The sequence below is a fragment of the Serinus canaria genome, chromosome 3 (genome assembly GCF_022539315.1).
Source record: "Serinus canaria isolate serCan28SL12 chromosome 3, serCan2020, whole genome shotgun sequence".
NCBI lineage: Eukaryota > Metazoa > Chordata > Aves > Passeriformes > Fringillidae > Serinus > Serinus canaria.
This window is the reverse complement of record NC_066316.1, coordinates 91,610,954-91,635,390: the sequence shown is the minus strand read 5'-3', so window position 1 is coordinate 91,635,390 and position 24,437 is coordinate 91,610,954. Positions and strand designations below refer to the sequence as shown.

The 24,437-nt window shown below is 33.8% G+C and overlaps 1 protein-coding gene across 1 annotated transcript in view; it reads right to left on the bottom strand.

Annotated features, from left to right (window-relative positions):
• CSMD1 (CUB and Sushi multiple domains 1) overlaps window positions 1-24,437 on the bottom strand; it is a 1,056,389-nt gene that overhangs the window by 159,011 nt on the left and 872,941 nt on the right. Inside the window, exons 24-27 of the mRNA XM_050972940.1 lie at window positions 17,092-17,283; window positions 12,578-12,704; window positions 10,565-10,767; window positions 2,046-2,237 (exon numbers count right to left, since the gene is read on the bottom strand). Of these exons, the coding sequence (XP_050828897.1) occupies window positions 2,046-2,237; window positions 10,565-10,767; window positions 12,578-12,704; window positions 17,092-17,283 (714 nt within the window). The remainder of the gene's footprint in view (window positions 1-2,045; window positions 2,238-10,564; window positions 10,768-12,577; window positions 12,705-17,091; window positions 17,284-24,437) is intronic.

The window sequence follows — 24,437 nt, the reverse complement described above, 5'->3', positions numbered from 1 at the left end:
GAAGAAAATTACTCCTGCATTTACCAAAATTAATTATTTTTTTTTAAACACAGAACTTTCCTAGATCCTGTTAGCAAGAAATTTTCTATTTACTTCAAAAAAAGTGATCTCTGTTCATATTCAAAAGCAGAAAAGGAATAAATTTTTCTAAAAGAATAAAAATATTATTAAATTAAATAGGAAGTCCTGTATAGTTTTAGTATTAATCCTGTCTCTATCATGCTGAAAATTTCTTATGTACTGAAAGTACTTTTAAAACTATGAAAGCTCAATAGTAGGATTCAGGTTGCAGTTTTTATTGACCAAAGATGTTGCAGAAACTAATTTGATTCACTTAGTAAAAGATATTACTCAAATCAAAAATAAAATACATTCATTTTGTTACCATGAATTGAACTTATAAACAGATAAGGAATCCTACTCTCATAGATGATAATCACATCTACAAAGTCTAACAAAAGTACTTAAACAAAAAAGTAAAGGAGTCAAGACAGGCTGCATCTACATTACCAAGTCAATTAAACTAACAGAAACAGACTTATAGTGCAAAGTTGGTACTCAGGATTTGGAATCAACACTAAACATTTTAAGGAGATTTCTTCTCAGGCCATTCCATTTATAAGTCAGCATACTAAAGTAAGGACTTTAGGAAAATTTAAAAATGACATGTAATGACTTTACAGAACTCTTAAGGTTTCTGCTATTGTCCACGCTAAAGATTACTTTAATCTTTCTCCTTGAGTATATGGAATAACAGTAATTATGTATACATTATTTTGCCCAAAGGAATTCTCTCTTTCTGTTTTATTTCCTTCTTTCTTTTAGGGTTGTTTTGTTGGGGTTTTATACTAGATTGTAAAGAAACATGGAGTGGTTATAACTGGTATCTAAAATAAAAATATGAATCTTCTCAACTTAGATACCATATATATTATTTTTTTCCTTAGATATTTATTTTGTGAATGATCCCAATATATTTAGTTAGCATTTTCATACTGCTTTGCACACTGCACATAAGGTATCCAGAAGATAGTATGCAGATTAGGTGCTTCTCCAATTCTGCTACATGACATGGAATCAAAGAAATTCTTCTTGAATCCTTCACAGTATTTTTACTTCAGAGAAACGGAGGGACTGCAGTTGTTTAAGGATATGCTATTAAGGATATGCTGTTTTGGAAAGTGTCTGTCCAAAGTGCCTTGTAGAAAGAAAAAGCATTATGTTTATTCCAGTGATACTGTAGCTGGAATTAGGATTGCTAAAGTCTTCATTTAATTTTAAATCAATAGGCAACAAAATAACAAGGATTTAAAAAATTACTATGCCTAGCATAAAAAATTGCAGATGATTACTCCTAGAAAACCTACATTAATGACCTTAAAAATATAATTCAGCAAAAATTCTAAGCCTGTAATTATTGTCTACTGGCAAGAACTTTAGAGAAATCTTTACACAATCTAGCACTATGGATCCACCCTCTCCTGTTGCTATGGAAATATATCTAATTTCTTTTAACGTCATTGTCACTTGGATCCCCTCCTCTGCATCTACTTTTTCCAATAAGTATCCATCTTCCAAGGTGTTCACAGGATGGGTATTTAATCTGTAAGATAACTCAGAAATATGTATATATATATATATATAGATAATATATATATCATATATATATTATATATATATTATCTATGATATGTATATGTATATATATATACATATTATATACATAAAATATTTTTGGAATAAATAATGGATCACAGTTTATGTAACCAAACTATTATAAAGAAGAACATTTTCAACATGATTTTTTAAAATCCAAATCACCACTTCTGTTTACTTATTTCTATTAGATTTTGTAATTTTAAAACTTTTATGAAGTTTAAGAATAAAATACTGTTAATCAAGAGAACAAGACTGGCATTGTAAGTGCAAAATAACTGAGGTCTGCAGAGATCATCACTCCAGCATGAGCACCATATGCCCAGTAATTGAACAAGAAATCTGATCTGTATTAGTCCTAAAGAGAGCCTAACATCCCATCTCAATACCTATGCATGTAGGGGGATCAGGTTGCCAAAAGAAGCGGTTATTCAGTTGCACACACGTGATTTTAGCCTGCCCTTGCAGCTGATAGCCCGGGTCACACTGGAAGGTGGTGGTGTCTCCAGGTTCCCTGCTGTCTCCATATCTAGTGCCATTCTGTGGTGTCCCAGGATCATTACAAGTTGATGCAATGGAAGCTGCAAGGGAATGATGAAAGAAGAGATGTAAAGTATAGATACTCACCCTGCATAACCAAAGGCACAACAGGTTCACATTAGCATTCCAGCCACAGGCAGTATTATTTACTCTTCAAAATTCAGGAAGGCATTTTGTTTCTTTACTTTTACAAAAATCTGTCCCCTGAGATACACCATGATTATGTTGATTTCCTGCCAGTATTTTTAGTATAAAATATGGGCTGATTTTGTCCAGTTAGCACATCAAAAGAACTAACAACTCCTTTTCTCTCTTTAATAGTCTGGTTATCAAAACAATTTTGATACCTTTTACGCAATAGGGTAAGTATCATATTATTAATAATATTGTTTTATAGTCCTACTATCCTGCTGCTTGCAGATCTTCCTTACTCATCTGGATAAATCAAGCAGCAGTTTATGCAGCCCTGAAGTTTTCATTTCAGGGGCAAGAAACAACTTTCTTAGAGATAATTTAAACTGAATCTTAACAAAATACCTCACTGATGATCAGTCTTCAGTACCCAGTATGGATTTTGCTTTTTAAAATACTAAATTATTTAAAAGCAATGTTTAACTTAGCAGAGCAATCAGTATGACTTAATGCAAATAATCACTCAGAAAGTGGATACACAGATCCACAACTTATACAGATTTCTGGAAGATGTCAAGTCTCTTCTGACTTTGGGTTCTCTTCTACTGGCTTCAGGTATCCTGAAGTTGCAATAAACTTTGCAGTCTTCCATAGGAAAGAAGGTCCATCACTTTAGACTAATGTCCCTACTGAATTGCAGTTTTTCCTATCAGTCCTTACCCAAACATCTTTTTTAAAGAACTGACTACAACTGTGAACAAAAATCAAAATAAGAAGTCATAAATCCAGTTATGTCACACTTGCCATGAATGGTACCTGTGTTTACCACCAGCAAGCAACCTTTCTGTCCATAATAATTCATTTTCTGAATTAACAGCTTCACCTACTCCTTTTGTCAACACCAAAAGTGTACACCACTATAAGAAACAGCAAGAGCAGCTAAATGTTTGCTAACTTGAAACAATTACCAGGTTGTACAACTGGAAAGCATTTTAGATTTTTTTTCTCCCTGTGTTGAAAATTTTCAATAGAGAGAAAGGTAGGAAAAAAATAGTAAAATAAGAAAGAACCAACAACTCTTTAAATTGTTTTATGCAAGTTCTAGTGAATGGGTGGTCACAGATAAATCACAGAAATTGTAAAACACCTTTATGGGAGAATCCATGGATTATTATAATTAACATTTAGAAACACTTAGAAACACTTAGAAACACAGTAACTTTGTTTGACATTTTATTATCCATATTGTTTTTCTTGTTTCCATTTCAAAACAATAGATCTCATACTTTGGATTGTTCTTGTCTGTAAATGAAGTAAAAGACATGGTAGGTTTTTAACTGTGGTAGACTTTTTTCCACTAGGAATTAAAGTAATAGCTGTCACTACTAATGAGGACTGTGTAAGGATTCCCCAGGCACCACTCTGACAACTTCTGTGACACCCCATAGTGGTGCAGTTTACTAAAAGTTTGTTTGGCCACAAGGGAATGAAAGCATGGTCACGACCTCAGAGGAGTTTTTCCTAATTTGACAGACAACAGCAGCTCTGAACAACGGATTGCTCTCGTGCATATCTGTTGAAGATTTGCAACTCTTCCAAATAAATGAGCACAAGCCAATCTCTGTTATTAATTGCTGTCATTTTTAACATATCTCTGACTAGATTCATTTTCTTCCTAAAAGGTTATGGTATATATGTCAGCAAACAACACTTCCCCCATTTTAACTGTGTCAAGTATCCATCAATTAGAAAGGACCGATACCTTTTAATTTTATTTTCACTGTTAATCTCCATTTCTCAGATACAAAGTTCTAAATTTTAAAAATTATCACAGATATTTATTAAACAACAAAATCTTTACACTTTTGGTCTCGCAGCCTCAGAAGTTATTTTATGTATTTGAAACCAACAACCTTTTTATTATGCCAGATACTCTTGATCCTAATTAAATAGAGCACCAAAAATTTAAGCACTGAAGTGCCATCTAGTAAAGTGAACATTTAGACAGACTGTCAGCTTTTCAACTTGCCTCCTTTCCAAGTTGCTTTACTTCTCAAGAGTCCCAAGAGATTCTGTAATTGCATGAAAATTACAAGTCTGATAATTCTTTTTTTTTGTATTTTGCAAATATCTGAAGGGTATAGAGGTCATATGCATTTATAAGTAATCCAGAAATTAAAAATCACCAGCTTTCTGTCACTGGTCTTCTTTTATAACATTTAACAAGTAAAACATACACACTGTAAAGCAAGGAAAGCAATAACTACTTTTTAGGCTCAAGGATGCAAAATCAATGTAAATTACACAGACTTTTAAAAAATGACTGAGAAAAATTAGGTTCCTAAAATGGGATAGCCAGGAGATAAGATGTGAATGTCACTAAGCTGGAAAATAAGTAATTGCTGCTTCTCAACTCTTGCATATGTGCTCTAAGCCTTAAGCCTAGATGATACTCAGTGGCTTATAGAGTAATTCTCTGCACAGATTTCCATCTCTTAATGTCTCATCTGCTCAGAGCAGAACAAGCTTCTGTGTACATTGCAGATGGAACTCAGAGGTAGGTTCCAGAAGAACAGACAGCTGGGAAAACCACAGACTACCAAGGAGTTTTCAGACCTCCATATGTAGCCACTGTATTAAGCCTCCCTGATTCTAATTTAAGAATCTTTCACAATCAAATTTTAGATTTTATTTTGTATTTGGTCCTCAAATTATATTTTAATGTTGATTTAAAACTGAACTGAAAATCAATAGGAGACTGCTTTTGAGAATAGGACACCGCATTCACAGGTCTGTAGACCTGCGAGCAAAATGTTAGATTTTTACCTAATTTATATTTTACTCATTTTTATGTTTTACCTAATATTTAGCTGGTATTCTCTAGTACCTTAAGGAAATAAAAACATCACCTTCATCCCTATAATTTTCACTATGGTTGTGGTAACAATAATAGAAGCCATTTCCTGTAGTGTTGTGCTACAGACACCATTTTATGTCTAGTCCACACTGTTATAAAAACAATATAGACTTTTCCAGGCTTTTAAATTTCACATGAAATTGCACATGCTTCCCCTGTTTAGTGCATTATTTTTGCATAATAATAAGTTTGAAAAGGAATTTCGCTTATCAAAGCTGAGATGTTCATGGATTTGCAGTGATTTCAGACTAACATTGTGAAACAAAGAATAGTGTTTGTTCTCCAAAAAGTAACTCACATAACATATGTAAATGTACACACTAAGTACTGTGCAAATTAGCATCAGCAGCATATATAAATGTCATGTATTGTCCAAGAATGTAAAGAAAAAAGAAACCCAAATGCCAATGCAGCCTCTTTAATAAAATCTGGAGTACAAAAGATCATAAATTTAGAGTTAATGACCAAACTAATCTCCAAGATAAATTTTCTCTTAGTTCCACAGGAACCAAATGAAGAACTGCCATGCTCTGTGAGGCTAGGGATGCCTTCCCCAGGCCATGCATGGATTAGATGATAGATAGGAGTGCAATGACAGTTTCATTACCATGTTATTGTGAACATGAAATGCAACATTTATCAGAGAGCAAAAGACACTGAACTGTGAAACTGTTAGGTTACAGACTTGAAAAGGGTTAAATTCTTGTGTCTTGCCCTTTTATTTTTGTTTTAACAAGGGATGTCTTAATAGATTTCATTTCTATTGAACTCTATTTATTTAGTTAGTAAGGCAGATACATGATTCTGCATTATTCATTGTAAATTTCTTTAAAAAGATATTTTTGTGCTTCCCCCCTTTCCCAAAAAATTTACTTGTCAATCAATCTGGAACAATTGCATGATGAATTCTAGCAATGAAGGTTCTGTCATGGAAATACTTCTACTACTTAAGTGTGGTAACTTAGGCCATTAAAAAGTGATTGAAAGATATTTCAACAGTAAAGGAATAATTTTCAAGACAACAGTACTCAATTCAAGATAGGGACACAGTTACTGTAAAAGTTGCTGGTTCCAAACAAATGATCGAATAGAATTAGAAAGCTAGACAAAAGTAGAAATCATTGCTTAAGCAGATTTGTCATATTAAGCCCAGTGCCATTAGGAACAACCAAATAGCTTATAGTTAAGCTTTTGCCAGAGGAAATAACTTTTCAACAGATGTGTCAGCATCTGACAGAATGATTTCCAAATAATTGTTGTAATTACAATTAGTGTAAGTTGCTTACTTGTATTACCATAATTGGTGACTTGTGTTGTTAATTTAAAGACTTAGGCATCTTTAGTATCACTACTTATCTCTGCATATACTTCAAGAGCAAAACTTTAAAATATGGAGAAAATAAGCAAACAAAAGAAAAATGAAAAGTGAACTAAACTAACTATACAAATGCCTTGGTGTTGTGTCTTTGCTTTTAATAATATGAGTGTCCAAAGTTCTTATAAGACAGAAATATTAAAATAAATTGAGAAAAAGTGTTTTGTTGCTTAACTAACATCTTGACAGTTGTTTTATACTAACAAAAAAAAACCAAAACCAAATCACATCTTAGCTTGTATGAAAGCAGAGATAGGCACATTTTTAATTAAAATGCTTACACAATACCATAACTAAGAGAAATTTACAATACTGCTGAACCAGAGACAGGCATAGAAAATTTAAATAGATTGGTCTGACTCTAGAAAAGCCAGATATCTCCTTTTTTTTTCTTCTTAATTTTAAGCGTTTGAATAAAATCCTTTGATGTATTATTTGACTTGAGGACCAAAATCTATTAAATCATAGAAATAACTATAAATTAATCATTTGATTGAAGAAAAAGATACAATTCTCTTAAGTTACAACAGCTGAGAATTTAGCTGAAGAAAAAAAGGATAGACTGTAAGGGTAGAACTAATATTAGATATTTTTAAACTTAAGCTATTAGAGCCTGTAAGAATGACAATACGTCTAGAAACTACCAGTGCTGATCCTATCATCTGTTACTTCTATGGTTTTGCTAAACATCAAGTAAAAAAATTATACAGTTGGAAATGAAAAATCTCAATAAAATAAATTTCAGGTCAATAAAAGCAATAGACCCCTTAGCATGGGATCCAAGTGCTGTCAGAAGTCTAGATGGAGATTAAATATTAAATTAAATATTCAGGGCAAGATTGATCTAGTTCAACATAGGTGACTAGTCTCATTTCAGATGCCTTATCATATCCAAGATATCAGCACAGGACTGGAAGATAGGACAGATGACTTATGGTTGTGTAACCTTCTGCAGTGGCAAATGGAGACTAGCCAAGATACTTTATGGCATCTCAAAGGAATCTAGACACCTCTGAAAAGACAGATAGGATTCATTTCATCTGCCCTTAAATATTCAAAAGTTTAAAAATTACTGTTAGTGTGTCTAGACCTGTAGTTGATAACAAGAAAAAGGCAACTACAGATGGAATTGTATTCCATGTGCCTTAGATAAGTAGGATAGAACTAAGCTAGGCTAGACAGCACTTTATACTGGTCAACTTATGAAAGAAGTTTTTGCTGCCAGTAACTTTATTTGTAATAAAGAAGCCAAAAACCAAATCTGCCTATACCCTTTGCCAGAAAGGCTTGGTGGATATCCCTGACTTGTAACACACAGCTTAAATGTATTTAACCCCCAGAGTAAAGGTCAGTTTTGCACATTGAACTTCATTTTTTTGTCCTTTTATGCACAACTAAATGGTAATTAGGTTTTATTGAAAGGCATTAGACTGATTACAATTAACATAATCACTCTTGTCAGTTCATGTCCTCATGTTCTACATGCTGAGCTGAGTGGGCAAGACAGAGCACTTTAAAATTTGAATATTTTGCAAAATTCAGCCTTTTTTTTTTACTTAAAAAACACCTCTAATTACATTTACAATCAGTAGTAAGTAACTTATAGGTGATATTTTCTAAACTACCTTACATTACCCTTTCAAAGCACCCCTTTTTTAGTCAGACACAAGTATGATGTTCTAGAGTACAAAGTATAGAGAGTAATTAGCACATTTACAGCACAGCGAAACAAATTCTCCAGATGAAAATTAGCACTTTAATGTTTTGTCTTTAGGTTGCTCATTTGGCCTGATATTCTGAAATATATATCCTTTATCTGATCCCATAAAGGGTTTTTCATGGATGCAGACACTCATTCCAATTACATAATCCAGTACAGAAGCTGCGTTACTAAAGGTTTTCCAATTCTGTGCAATTCTGAACCTGAAATTTACTTCTTCAATTATAATTAAGAGTTAAATTAAATACTCATTAACAAATATAATAACACTTGAAAATCCTTCACATGACACAGACAAAAAAACTTCACAAATTACCTTCATAGAACTTGTAACAAAATGTCTACATCTTCTGCAATTGCCAAAAAAAAAAAGTTTCAGCAATTCAGAAATCTTTTATTTAGAGTTACAAGCTACTAAAGTACTGAAATGTCAATATTCTGTGTAGCTTTGCTATAAACTGTCTGACAGCTTGAACACATGATGAATACTAAAGCATGAAAAGATTCCCACTTAGCAATAGATTAATTGCTTTAAATCCTTTACAGGTCAAGGCCACAGTGGTCTTCTCATAGCCTCTAGCTATGAGAAGACCACTGTGGCCTTGACCTTTAGCCTATTTAGCCAAGACTAAATATACTAGACTGATTTTTAGATTAAATAACTAAATATTTACTTTAACATATTCCTTAAATCTTTTTTTTTAATCCTTACAATTAAAAAGTTAACAACTACAAACCCCCACTGCCACAATATTCCACTTGTCCAGCAGAGTGAATGAAACTATTTTCCCTATACTTGAGCTCTCAGTTCTTCATCACTTACTCCAATTAATTCCAGTAAAACATACTCTGCAACTGTCAGCATGATCACTCAGTGCATCCATCAGATATTACACTAGGACAGGAAAATCAGTTATTCTGTGTTTTAGCTTTAAATTGTCTTCTATTGGCTCTTAGTGCCACTGAAGTTCGAGGAATGGGTGATAACCCAAACTGCTTAAACATTTCTGTGCTTTCAAAATCGGGGAATAAAGTTATTTTCATATAATACAACCTTAAATGTGTTTGCTAATCAAGACAAGAACAAAACCCCACTTATTTCCAAAACAGTAACACTTATCTTGTTTTTTTCAAAAATTTATGAAAAGCAGCATATTATATAGGACACTGGTGAGAAACCTTAGAAACATTAATTCTGCCCTTTGTCTTTAATTCATTTTACATACTTTTAACTAGTTTTTTTGAGGCTGATTAAAAAGTGTTTTGGGAGAGGCAGATACAGCATTCAGAAAAATACAGGAATAATAAATAAAGAGGTAAATGTAAAATGCATTAGAGACTTAGGGACTAGGGAAACCCCAAGTTTACATCTTCAGGCAAATAATAATGACTGAAAGCTGATTAGGACCCCTTACTTCTGAATGACATCATCTATGCATGATAGGGTTTCATGTGTGTAAATACTTTTACTCACACACAATAATTCATAATTTTCCTATGTCTTGATGAAAAATACATACATTATACCTAGCCATATAAGGATTCCAAGACAAAGATACATTCTCCTGTGTCCTAGCCTCTGTCTTGAGGTCAAAATAACATAGAAAAACTCCACATAACCAGTTCTAAAATGCTGATTGCTTGTACAATATGGATCATAACTTCTCTATAAACAGAGAAGCTTCCACTTTATACCTAAAGATCAATTTGATTAGTTTAATAGTAAATTTTAAGGGTTTTTCAATATGGTAAAGTGTCTTCTATTCTTTATCTTAATCATACAAAGAATGTTTAGGTCATAAAAATCATGCATCATGCAGCCTATGTTTTGAGAAAAAAAAATCCAACCAACATAAAAATAAACATGATATAATACATTGTTAGGTAACACTGGTGGGAATATTTAGGATTGCTGGTGCAGAAGAATAGTTCTGTATGTACAGACCCATATTGACTTCTTAAGTAATGCTAATTAGATAACGCTAAGTATGTGGTTGCTGTGGAAAACAAGGAATAAAAACCCTAAAACATTCAAAGTAAATCCAAAAATTCTCCCTAGTTTTAGCCATTTGCATAAACACATAAGTTAATTAAAATAATATAATTTATTTTCTTCTAAAGACAGAGGAAGTTGCAAAAGAGTTGAGAAAGAGTTAATAAGTATAGGAATAATGTATATAAATAAGAAATTATTATACTGGGGAGAAGAAAAATATTTACATACTTGAAAACTGAATGGAGAAGCCTGATTTACTGATGAAGAAATCACTGTCAAATTGCAAAGTTAAGGAGTTGAAAGTGCTGTGAATATCCTCTGGAAGAGCCGAGCCACTCCACTCTTTGAGAAGTATGCTGCTCTCAACAGGCCCATCCCATACCTTCAAGATGTCATGAGCAACCTCAGTATCAAAAACAATAAAATGCAGACTGCAAAGAAAAAGTAAAAGTACTGTGCATTACTTGTTAAACACAATTACATGAAACTCCAAGCAATCATTCCCAAACTGTAGTTTTAAGATGTTTAGGATTGAAAAAGACCTGGTAATCCAGCAGAGTTATTACTTTTCTTGATGAATAAGCTAATCTTGCAAGAGATATGCAGTTCTGTTTTATAAATGTCTGAATGACAGAAAGTGCTATTACAGGGCATAAGTCCTCAAGACTTAACTTATAAGTCTATAAATTATCTTATTTTTATGTTAAATATTTTAAGGTATACAAACTATGATTTCATAAAAGATTTAGTCTTTTTATTCAGATGAGGATAGCAAGAATGCTCTTTTGCTTGAATTATATGCAATTTAAAAAAATGTAGCAGCTAATGGACAGTAGAACACATAACTCAAGAAGTCCTGCCAGCACAGCATTTCATTTCTTACCCAAAAAAGGGAAAAATGTAATAGATTGGCTTTTTGCTAAAAACAATAAAATATTAAACTGTATTATAATAAAATAATCTGTATTTATCTTCAGGTGAAGAATTATACTTATTAGGGTGTTCAGGAATGTTATCTTGTAAGTCATAAATCTGCATTGCCTCTAAGTCCTGAATGTTTACATTCTTAGTGCTGAAGAACTCTAGTAGGTAAATATCAAAATGTCTCTTTTCTTTGGTTTCAAATAGTTGTGTGTTGACATTTCTTCATCTTATTAGTTCTTTACTGGAAATCATTAATTTGAAAATTGTTATTTAAACAAAAATTATGCATTGAAATAGCCCATGATGGTGTAAATTCAATATTTGGCTTAGTGAAACAGGATTACAAAAAAAAAAAAAAAAAAACCTAAACTATTATTACTGAATAATTTGTCATTTAATTATATTGTTTTGCCTGTGGGTCCCTTTCAAATCAGAATATTCTGTGATTATATTTGTCTTCCAGAACAACCCATATTGAGGGCCTGCTCCTGAAGAGGTGACTGGCCATCACATACTGATAGGAAGTAGAGAATAAATCTTTTGTTTTCTTCTGCTTACATGCATGAACTTTTGCTTTTGTTTTATTAAACTGAATTTATTTTCACAAGTTTATTTTGTCATGTTATTTTCTCTCTATCCCATCCTGCTGAGGAGGGACAATGTCAACCCACTAAAGGCTTTTTCAGAGCCCAATGTGGGTCTTGAGATAAACAATAGTTTTGTATGAAGGTTCTATAGCTATGGTAGTAACTAGGTGCCAAGTTCCTGTGCAGGTCACAGAGTTTGTTGGTTTCATTGATTAACTCTTCATTTTGCTGAATTTTTGGGAGCATGTTAATTCAAATAATGAGTCTGTGCTTTGCCCTGGCACTGATGGCCTTGCTGTGCTGGCAGAGCTGTCTTGTGGAGAGGATGAGGGAAAGTAACATTCTTTTTCTACTTGTGATTAGTGAGAATTGTTTTATTATGCAGATTCCTAAGGTTCATGTTCACCCTTATCTAATCTGTTTAATGCTACTACTTGACATATTCTGGCATTTGTTTGTGGAATTTCGTGTTGTCCTGGTGCAAAAGACAATTTTTGGGTGAGACAATACTCAAATGTGCCTTGAATGCTGCTTATCTTGCCCCATATCCAGGGACTTTACACCTGAACAGGCAAGACACCTCAAAAATTGATGCAACACCTTATAGAAAGATTCCAAGACTATGACAGTGAAAACCAGCAGCTTGTGTAGAAAAATATGAAAATGAAAAAAAATGTATAAATGTATAATATAGTGAATTCCACCATAAATATTGAAATTAAGCATGTACCTTATTGTCTTTCCTGGATCTGCTTCAATAATCCAAGTGCAATGAAGATTGTTGTCATATGGTGCTGGGTAACCAGGGGACAAAATGCGCCCCGATGTAGCAGCATGAATTCGACCACCACACTCAGCTGCAAAGTGAGGAGGAAATTTCTAATGAGACCATAGTAACTGCCACTTCCATTTTCCATCCATTACACATCTCTGTATTTTCTAAAAAGTTAATAGAATGACCTAATACTTCTGAAGTAGTAGACATACATACAAACCAGGACATGTACATAAGTAAAAAATGAACACAATTATCTCATTCCTACCTTATTATAAAGAAATAAACCACAAAACTGTGATTAGGTTACTTAACTGACCAGATTGGTTCAATATATACTGAGACTACAAAAGCACAATTTTAGCATTAGCAAGACAGAAAAATGTTTCAGAAATTTCCCATCTAACATGTTTAGCTTTTCTAACAATGAATGTTTGACTTCAAACTGCATCATTGAATTTTACAATTAAAATAGCTTTCTGTTTTGCTGTGATATCAAAAAGATTTTAGTGTAATGCTTTCAAGTTACTGCTATGAAGCTTCAGTTGTAATTACAGCAAAAAGCAGTAAGTATTGCCTAGCAATTTCCTTCAGTATTTAAAAATTTAAATGCCATATGCTTGCAGATCAAGAGAGTAAATCAGAAAGCTACATTTTGACAGTATGTGGCATCTGGTTTAAAACACTTTTACTATCAATGCTGTTTTTGTGGAGAGGTCAATGGCAATGCTAAGCATCCAGAATCAAATGATTCTTTTGTTGCTTGTTTAGGGCATCAGGCTGTTGTCTGGCCAGTGTAAAGACACACCCTAATAAAAGAGATCTGTGTAACAGTCATTGCCACTGAACTAAAAAAGGATCAGTGATTCTTCAGTTCAGCGATGTACCTGAATTTCTACTACATTTATAGCGTTGCCTTAGAAGTTATTAAAAAAACCTACCATAGGGATTCATTCACACAGCTGTACAGCAAGCATAGTAAGACAGAGATGGTGGAAAAAACATGGCAGTTGGACCAAATAATTTATCAGCAATACTCCTAACAAATATTAATCCTTGTACGCGCCACCAAGCCACTGCTCACAACCAAGTTGCTACCGTGAGGGAAAATTCCCATGGAGGAAATAAGGTGACTGATTTACTCATTTATCTTGCTGGTTTGATCCCTCAAAACACTATATTTTCTATATACAGAACCACAGCAGAAAGAAACTTAAGTACAAAATTTCTTCACACAAAATCCTCTTCTATGATTTCAGTTAATTTCCATTTTACAAAAAAGTTTGGATTGCAATAATCACTGTGGTAGATAACTACAGATAAGAAATTACTGATACAGAACTGTGTTTACCAAAGAACTAAATTTGACTCCGTGAACCCAAAATTTAAACTCAAACTAATTGATATACTTGATCTAAAATTCTGAGAAGGCTTGTTTAGGAAAAGAATACATCATAAAATTTGAGATTATGCATCATGTATTAAATATATTTTTTAAAATTCATTTTAGGAGTAGATCAAAAGTAAACTTTCATAAGTAATTATAAAAATAATTCAAAAAATTGTATTCCAATATTCATAAATGAGCACACTGTATAATCAGCACCTCAAAGAATATACTTACAGTATAACTAAGGGAAGTGACTTCAATTTTTCTGGAAGCTTCTAGAGGAGGAATTAAAATAATTCACTGGCTCTCTTCATTAAGGTTTAGAACATAGTAAAAATGAAAATGAATGCTAAGACCAGTATAACAGCTTATCACTAAAAATTACTAAGTGTAGAATGTGGGGAATATGTCTATGCATAGGCTTGATTTTTTTGTGAATGTGACTGAAATGATAGTGAAAACAAAGAAGAATATAATTATCACCAGAGAGAACAACAAATATCAAAAGCTGACCTAGTCTACGAGAAAAAATAATGCATCTCCAAAACCAAAGATTTTTAGAAAATGTTTCTAAGAAAGGAAGTGATGTTTGGAACTTCATGACAACTTCAGAAAAGGAAGAAAAAAAACCCCATTCAAATCAAAGTAGAAAAAGATAAAACTATGATAACATAAGATATAACTGATGGAAGAATAGATCTTATAAGTCTAAAGGGGTAGGGAAGTAAGACTGAAATAATCTGCAGGTATTTAACTGAGTTTTCAGGGATCTTCATGGCAAGATTTCCATACTTTCTGTTGGCAGAACAGCAAAAACTCCCCATAATTTAATAAAGATTTCAAACTGTAAAAGCCTGTTTAGAAGAAAACACTTTTAGAAGATTTTAAGACAGAACAGTGAACATTTGATTTCTTGGGGAACTAATTAATGGTCCAAAAGAGATTTAAATTAGAAATGAAAAGAAGTAGTTTATACAGAACTTATGCAATCCCAACATTTTACTTTAAGGAGAGGAACAAGGACAGTAATGAAAAATATATGTAAAGAGATAAATGCACATAGAAAGGTACCTTTTGGTTGAACAGACAGAAAAGAAGACTAAAATCTCTCTCAGAAAACCAAAATAAAACTGATTATTCTGTTGATTGAGGGACATAATTTCACTTAGAGATGAAATAAGATTCTCAAGATATTCTGGAACAAATTATTTCAAAAGATTGGAAATAAAATACAGGAACCAAATCTAGTAATGCAAGGTACAAAATCAAAGTGCAAAGACAAAAAAAGGAAGAAAAAAGATAGAGTGAAAATCTTGAGTGAAATACGGAGTCTTAAAAGCATATTGGTATAAAGAAACTGGAAATACAGGTGGAAATACGTGACTAGAAGGAGCATTACATATTAGGAATACGCTAATAATTTAAATAACGTCAGAGTGAAAAATTAACATATTGGTCAAAAAGTATTTTGAAGAAGGACCATGAAAGTTGTTCTACTGGAGCAAAGATGGCAATTTTCTTTAGATTTGCTTGATCCTGGGTTCCTTAGCTTCCTCCTGGTCAGATTGGAATATACAGCCTTTTTTTTTTTTTTTTTTTTTAATTAGTACTATTTCTACTGTTATATGTTAAAAATTTTAACATCCCACATAGATTAGAAGACAAATCATCATATATAGAAAAGGAAATAGGTAGATGGTTGGATTTATTCTCCTAATAGACTTGAAACCAACAAGTATTTTAGAGCCAATTCTAAGTCTTGGTAGTGAACACAGGCACAAAAGAATATTGCAGAAAATGACCTTAGAGAAATGACTTCATTTAAATTACATGGAGAAACAGGCAAAGGTAGGACTAATTATGGGTCTTCTCTACAAAAGGGCAAACTTGGAGGAAAAGGAAGCTAACCAATTAAACTGAAGAGCATGAGGACTTGAATGCATAAAGAGCCTGGAAAAGTCTTTAAATCAAAACTGGATAGTTGTTTCGACCTCTCATATATATAGAAGAAAATGTACAGATAAAATTCTAGAATCAAGTGGGGAAAATAACCTCTACTAAGACAGAGAAATGTCCTTGACTGATGTTTTCCTGGCACTTACCTTCAGCTTAAGCTGAACATTTGAAAGGAAGGGAGCTTGCTCTTTTGTAGACTGCAGGTTTGTGAATGTGTTCAGCAGGAAAGAGGTCCTGGAGTGGAGAATGTAGCCCCCAAAATGGGAGAAAGGCAACAAGCAAAGATTCTGTAGGTGAGGTGAGTGCTGAAAGCAGTTGGTGACCTGCCAGCAGCAGGCAGCAGAGGCAAAAACTAAGTATCACTAGACACACAGAAGAAAGACTCATGGGAACTCCATGAGAAAATTGAAGTCAGGAAGTCACTGGCAATTGCTGGACTGGAAAGCAAATACTAGAGGATGTAAACTCCTAGTAAAGGTACAATGGATAACAGCTATACTTGTGTTCAGTTATTCTGCACATTGGCTAGTAGTTCTCCATTTAATATTTACGTTGGTTGTAATGAAACATGGTTTTAGGCACTTGAAGACATGACATTTCCAGGGAAGGTCTACCTCAAGGCTTTGACAGATGGGGTATCTCAGCACGGCAACAAGGACTCCAGAGCACATGGATAAGAAAATATACAGCAACGTGTGATGAAACTTAGAAAAAAAGTTCACAAGAATGAGGTCCTGAAATAATATCTGATGAAGAGAGATTAGGGGAAAAAGCCCACAACCTCATTTGCTTTATGATGGGCCTTTCTTAGTTTATGAAATAGTTAGACAATGCTACTGCCTGTGATAGTATATCAGACTCAGTGATCCAGGGCTTCATTGGAACTGCAGTCTTCCATCAAAGGCTGCTCCATAGAAAAAAGTGTTTTCCAGTAGTTTCATAACCGTTAACAGCAAGCCACCTTTTTTAGAGATGTTAAACTTCCCTATCCATATTAAATCTCTACTTGAAATTTAAAATATATTTGCACCATCTCATGAAGTATACAAACACAGAATATTTGGGTTTTTTTCCTTGAACCACCAGACCAATCATACCAGAACACTGTCACAATCTGCATTACCTATGCAAGTCGGCAAAGGTTTGTCCCAAACTCTTCGATCTCCACTTAAGCAGGTCATAATACTACTACCATGCATTGTATAGCCAGGATTACAGCTGTATAAAATGACCGTGTCTATAAAATGTCCTTCATCTCGTATCTTGTAACCATAATTTGGTATGCCAGGATCTTCACACTTTACTAGGTCAAAACCTGCAAACAGAAATGGGGAAAGAATAAAAAGACATGGAGATATAAATACCAAATAAAATATAATAGCAATGAATCTGATTCTGATGCAAATTATATTCGCATGATTCAATGACATTAGATGTATTTACAGTCACCAAAGATAAATAGTTTATAATTTGAGTAAATCAGAAACTGAAAGACTAGGAACTAATTATTAACTTGATATTTGATTATGACATTTGCTTTTTGAAGAAAGAATCTTATCTATGTTATTCTAAAATGGATTGGTGAGAAATTAATTATTTTATACCACTTCTATATTTCATTCTTTTTTATTCTGTGGGAAGGAAATATTGATCCTGGTTTTGGCACAAAGTAGCAGCTTCACCTTCTCAACTAATCTCCATAATGACATCAAGAGACCACAGTGGTAACTCAGGAAGCATGTGCAAGGGCTACTTCATCCATCCTAGTCTCAAAACAGCATGGCTTCTCTTTAATCTCTGCTGAAAGGAAGTATTCCCACACTCATTCTCATTTGCATTCTCCTTTCTGGCCTATTAACCTGCTGAGTGGGATAAATACCTCCCTCTGTGATCCATGGAATGAGCAGATCTGCTCTGAGCACCTACAACTCTTTCCACATTTTATACATTACTCTCTTGATTGTCTTCATACAGCATTGCTAAAATGTAAAGATGGATTCTATATCTCTTCTTTTGCCTTCAGTTCCTGTTCCTGGAATAATATAAAGAGTTGTTTCAAATTCATCTTTTTTAACTCCAAATTCTTCTTCATAGTGGATTCTTCTTTATTGCTGCCATGTCCCCAAACCAAAGAAGGAATTTTGACTCCACAAATATTTTCCATTTTGCTTTCCATATTTTACTGGACAGCTTATATAAGTGGTTATGAATCAGGCTGTTGGTCTTCAGCTCCCTGTTTTCAGTGCATTGTCTACATGAGGTTGTTTAGGGAAGCTGTGGATACCCCTTCCCTGTAAGTGTTCAAGGCTATGCTGGACGTGGCTTTGAACAACCAGTTCTAGTAGAAGGTGTCCTTGCCCATGTGCAAGGCCCCAAGACACCTGATCTATGAGACTTTCAAATGGGCTTACAATTGTTCATGTACTCTGAGTTAGATGCAGGGGTGAAATAATATCAAGATACCCAAGAGGTCAAAATAACAAAAAAAGCTATTACTGGCACCTTTAGAAAATCGGAGAACTTTGGCAAAAGGTTTTGAGCAGCATTCAATCAACATGAAACAAACACTTCTCAAAGCATTCACGTGGCCCATTCAACTTGGCAAACTCCAAGCCTCATTGATTTTAAATTTCTCAAAACATTACTCAAAATCCCAAGATGAGGTAATTAGGAGAGAAAAGGAAAGACAAAAATGGTGTAGAAAAGAACAAACATAGCCATCACTCCTGTTTCCAGTGGTGTTCAGCTGATAGAAGTTCCAAGAGGAGGCAGGGTTAAATGTGCTTGCCTTGTGTCTTGCTTTAAGTACCCTTTGGCTTTTTCTGGACTCTTCCCCAGGTAGGACTTGCAGTCATTTGGCCACTTAGGAGCTGGGTTAGAGGCTCCAGAGGAAGGTGGGGAGCATTGCCTCCAGTGTGCCTGGGATTGGCAGCCACTACAGGGCTGGGATACAGGGGGAAGGGTGGGATGTAAGGGGCAGTTCATCACCTCACCAGAGCAAGACCCAGGCTGTCCCTTTCCACACACACATCCACACACTCACATACCCCTTCACACCTCTGAATGCTTCAAGCCAGTAATACTTCCAGGCTCTCACATTATGGCAGGAGGGTTAGAACTAGATGGTCTTTAAGGTCCCTTCAAACCCAGACCTATCTATGATTCTGTGAGGTCCTTCACTAAGCAGTAAATAACATATCTACAGACAACCTTTATTATTTTACAAATACACAAGCTAGAGTTGGTATCATCTTTTCCTTGTTGCCTTTCTTTTGGCAGTGAGATCAACCTGAGCTGAAAAAAACTGCAAGGAGTCTATGGAGCTTTTCTTCCTGTAGAGAGGCTAAAGATATCCATCAACTGACATCACTGAAAACAAAAAATACCTTTGCTTTCTAAGGTCATTTACTGGGCACAAAGGTTGGGATTTACCTGTTATAAATCAGGATTTTGAAAATTAGAAGGCTAAGTTTGAACTAGTCTAGGCTGCTTCAATTGTCAGTAGAAAACTATAAATTTCTGGAAACAAATCTACCCCTTATATTGATAGGTGTTAAGATCAGTCAGCTCAATAAGCCCCTACAGACATTTATTTTCTACCTTTTATTTTAACTGAACACATACTCTTTCTTTATATAGTAGGCCAGAACTGAATGCTTTTCTATCACATAGACACTTCATCTCTCTCTGTGCTAATATCTAGAGAAACATCAGGCCTCAGGAAGAATGACAATAGTCTGACCAAAATCATGCACTCTTCAATTCAGTTATCCTTTAAAAGAGCATGGCTGTTTATGTCTTTCCTGGGAAATCAGCTCTCTGTCTACTATATTATGCCTGAGAATGTTTGGGAAAGTCCTAGACAGAAAGCAGCAAGATAGAGGCAAGTTAGCATTAACTCTAACATTTTGTCAGCTTAAAGAATCACTTCCCCATATCATGCTCTGCCAAAGCTTAGTTTACTTGCAGAGCTGCAGCCTTTATGTCATATGGAGTCACCTGTAATCAAACACAGCACAAAAAGATTATAAAGATTTATCATTATTCCCTTGTGAAGATTGTTTCCATGTGAGTATTTGCATATCCCTGCAATTTCTTTTTGTGAAAAAATAAAGAAAAAAAAAAGAAGGAAGAAAAAAAGCTGTAATTATTTTAACTGGCTTTCAGCAATGATTATATAAACAGTCATACCGAAATAGTTTTCTTTCTTTTAGAGTTAAAAGTATCTTATGAAGTATGATTAATTTATTCCTAAGGTAGAAAAAAGTAGATTGGATGGAATGGACAATTCTAAAAAGATCTATTTCTCTTCACACACTATAAAAAACCATGACAATTTGGTCATTCAGATAAGCAGAACTTCACAAGACATAGCTATATATCATCATTTTAATCTCCCTATTAAACATACAGAGACATTTATGTAAAACCCTGAAAATGTAAGTTGTTTGATAGATAGCATTATATTTTACTGCTGATTTGACAGCATGAGTCAGTGTAACACTATTTCTCTGCCACTGCTTATAGACACTTTCTCATTCTTCATTAGGCGCAACATTTGGTTATCAAATGCAGTTATTGACAGATGAAACCGCCCTGAATAAAGAATTTACTTGTGTATCATTAAAAAGCTTTCCATAACACTGATATATAGTTAGAGAGTTTCATTCTCCAATGCCTTGTGCCACATAAAGATGACAAGGTTGTCAGGGAGAGGTACTATCTTTTATAAGATCAACAGACACATTTGGGAGAAATGAAATGAACTTTTGGATGAACCAGCCTTCCTAGTCTTCTAGGACTCCTAGGACTTCTAGGATACAGCCATCTTCACTAAAGATATCAAAAATATCTTGATAAAACTAGGATAAAACTATTGTTCTTACTTCCTATAATTTCATGTACTCCAGTAAGCATTCAGTTTTGCACAAGATGTAAACATACATGAAAGATGTGAAGAATTAAAGAGATCATGTCACAAGCTTTAGAAATTTGAGAGAAGCCTACTAGAGCCTGCCTGCACTTTGTCTATTCTTGCTTGAAACAGGACTGAGGAGCACTAAAGATATTTTTTGTATTTAGTTTTGCCCTATAAATAGATCATATCATCATTGTAAGTCCCTTAAATCTGTAAGTATCCATAAATGTAAAGGTATTTCACCTTCTTTGCTTTGTAGATTCCTACAGGTACTCCAACTTATATTTTTTTTTTTGCCTGTGAACATAGTTTTTCACCTGTCTGTCCCAAGGTGAATTGTCTACTTCTTCAACAGCCTCACACTCCACAGATATTCACTGCATTGCATTTTTGTATCTGTAAACAACCAAGTACCTCTGAAAATTATAAATAGGAAAACACAACTTTGTTAAAAAAAACTCCATTAAACACGGGCACATGCAGGAATTTCTCTGCCTGTACATATGTCAAAGAACATAAGTGTCTTCCAGAAATATAGTGATTTTTTACATCCTTTTAAAATTTTATTTTTAACATTTTTAAGACTGTAGGAACAACAGGAGAGTCAAGATTTTTCTGCCAGTTCATTATAAACCAAAATCAAATAATTATTTGGGTGAAGTGTCAGATAAGATGATTGTAGAGAACATAACAAGTTACTGTGTTGCTAGAATTTAATTTCCTATGTCACAAACTATAAATTAAAAAACACCATGCAAATAAAAATATCTGACTGGAATAAAAAAAATAAAACCTAAATTTAAATATCCTTGAGATTAGACCCTTCAGTATTTGTTTGTTTATTAAGATTATTCAGACATTTCTATCTAAAGACCACCTTGATTTGTATTTCTAGGTATTGATAATTCATGAAGAATTCAGCAGTACTCTTAATTTTAAGATAGTTTGCACAAAATAATGCCTTTTTATTTTGTGTTTCAACCTTTTTGTATTTCAAGAATAATCCCTTCAAAAACCTCCAACAAACTAATTGCTGGAATTTTTGCCAAATTTTTAATATGGCACTTTGAATACTCTAGAAAAAAAACTATAAGAATAACAGTACATAACTTGCAGTACCGTGTTCACTACATTTTCCTCCAGCAAGACAACCATTGTTTATCAGTTGACATATATAAAAATTGGGCTATTTCACATGCATGTAGGTGCTGCTCATTATGGGCAAACACAGCAGTATCTTGCCCTGTGCTCTTCTTCCCCAGTTTCTTCCCCCTCCTCTCGTACACAAAACCCAGAGTGTTTAATTCTCTTTTTCCCTGGTGCTCTTGTAAATCTGGAGTAATTTGTCATAAAGGATCATATTTTTATGAAATATCACTGTAGAAATGTCGCAACAGAACTTCAGTGGTAAAGTAGATGCTATGAAGTTTTACAGCAGGGAAATATGGCCATGAGTTCCACATAATCACAGTACTCAAGTTTACCTGACATTGCAGCGAGCCAGCGTCAGAGAAATTCTGCCAAGGCTCTTACTGCTGAGAAAGATTATTGTATTGGCAAATTGCTGCCAATTATCTTATTCTTGAGTTTCATTATAGGCTTTTCAGAACAATGAATGCATAAAAGCATGTTAAATTAAAACCAAACCAGCCAGAATACATCTTGATGATTGGCTGTAACTTCCTGGCACTATTCAACGGGATTTACTCTGTCACATTTAATGTAAATAATCAGGAATATAGAAATACCATTTGTCAGGATAAAAATCATTGACATGTCTGTAAATACATGTAGACTATTAATTACAACTTTTTTCGACTCAGTTTAATTAGATGGGCACTGTGGTATTAGCTGCATTAGTAAGCAGTACAGTATAATTAAAGTAAATCTGGGCAGCAAAGCAATGAAACTGCAGATTTGATGTCCATACTATGTGAACTCATGCTTTTTTCCTTGGACCAGCTTTTCTGTCCATTAATGGCTGGAATATGCATCCATGAAGCATAATTCTAAGATCAGATTCAAGTTTTTACCCTCCAAAGCCTATTGTCAATACAAAAAAGAGAGTGTTAATTTTTTTGTCTCCAAGGGAAATTTTCATAGATTCTGTACTGCAGAATATACTTATAAAAGAAATTGACAGCATCCTGAGGTATCTACAAATATTGCCTTAGCTCACTTTGAAAGGAAGAACACCATTTTCTTACTGTATATCTGTGTGCATTTACACTGCATTTAAACTTACAGTGGCTATATGAAAAATAAGTAATCTAAACCAAGTAATTTCTTAATAGAAGAAGTACTAAGGCATTTGGAAACAATCACTCTCCTAAAGCCAGACACATGAAAAAGTACACACCTAAAAGGTGCATTACCAACCTTTAGGTACTTGATCCCTTATTTCTGACTCTAACCTTGAGTTCAACACTAAGACATGTCTATGAATGGACAAAATAAATAAAGACACTGAATTGTGAGCTATGGTAATAATCAATTGCTATTTCCTACAGAAAGGTATGTTGATGCATGTTACATTATGACTGATTTAGTATAACATATGAGCACACTGTTATTAGTGATCAGAATACAAGCCAAGAATTAGGTTGTAGGGCTTTATTTCTTCCTCTTTTTTTCTTTCTTAGTAGACCTTGTTCAGGTTTTGCAAAAAATATACTATGTCAAATAAAATTGCACTTATGGAAACTGTTTTAAAAAAGAGGAAATACTTGAACTGACAACAAAATAAATGTAATATCACAGCCCTCAATATTGTGGTCCTATCGTGCAAATTTGTTCAACTGCTTCTGACATTTTAGCTTTATTTACAGCTATGTTGCATTCATTATTTTTTGTCAATGCCATGCTGACTTTATTCCAAATCATATATAAAACTGCCATAAAAGCACAAAATGTGTACAAGTTTTCTTCTGTATGCACTCATTAATTTAACAGGAATTCAATCATGTGTTTGTGCCAGATTCAGATCAGATTTGGACTGCTGGGCATCCTGATGCTTCATCAATTCACTTTTGAGACTATGGAACCTTGGCTTCAGATACGATTCCAGAACAATTCAACTGACAAATAAATATTTCTTCTTGTAAACTCAAAAGCATTAACCTGTGCTGTAACTTCTGTTACCCTGAACTCTGCTGCTTTGTAGCAAGAACTCTACATAGAAAGCCTCCAGACAAAACTGTAAAGACATTTTAAAAGAAATGCCAGCTGGGTTATTTTCAAGACTTTATATGTCTAATCTAAAAATGAGCAGGTTCTTAAAACATAAAAACTATAGCACGTAGGTGTAGATCAACAGTATCAATAATCTTGGCTTGGATGAATAACTATATACTCATATAATTTCCTGATAATATTACTGTTTGTTAAAGATGAGGAAATACTATTGCAACAAAAATATCATTAATTGCTAAGAAAATTTCACCAGACAAGCTATGGGGGGTTAATTACTTTGAATGAAAAAAAGGGTTTGCAGCTTCTATATTAAACACCAAAGGGATGCCAAATACTCTTTAATAATCTCTAATAATTAT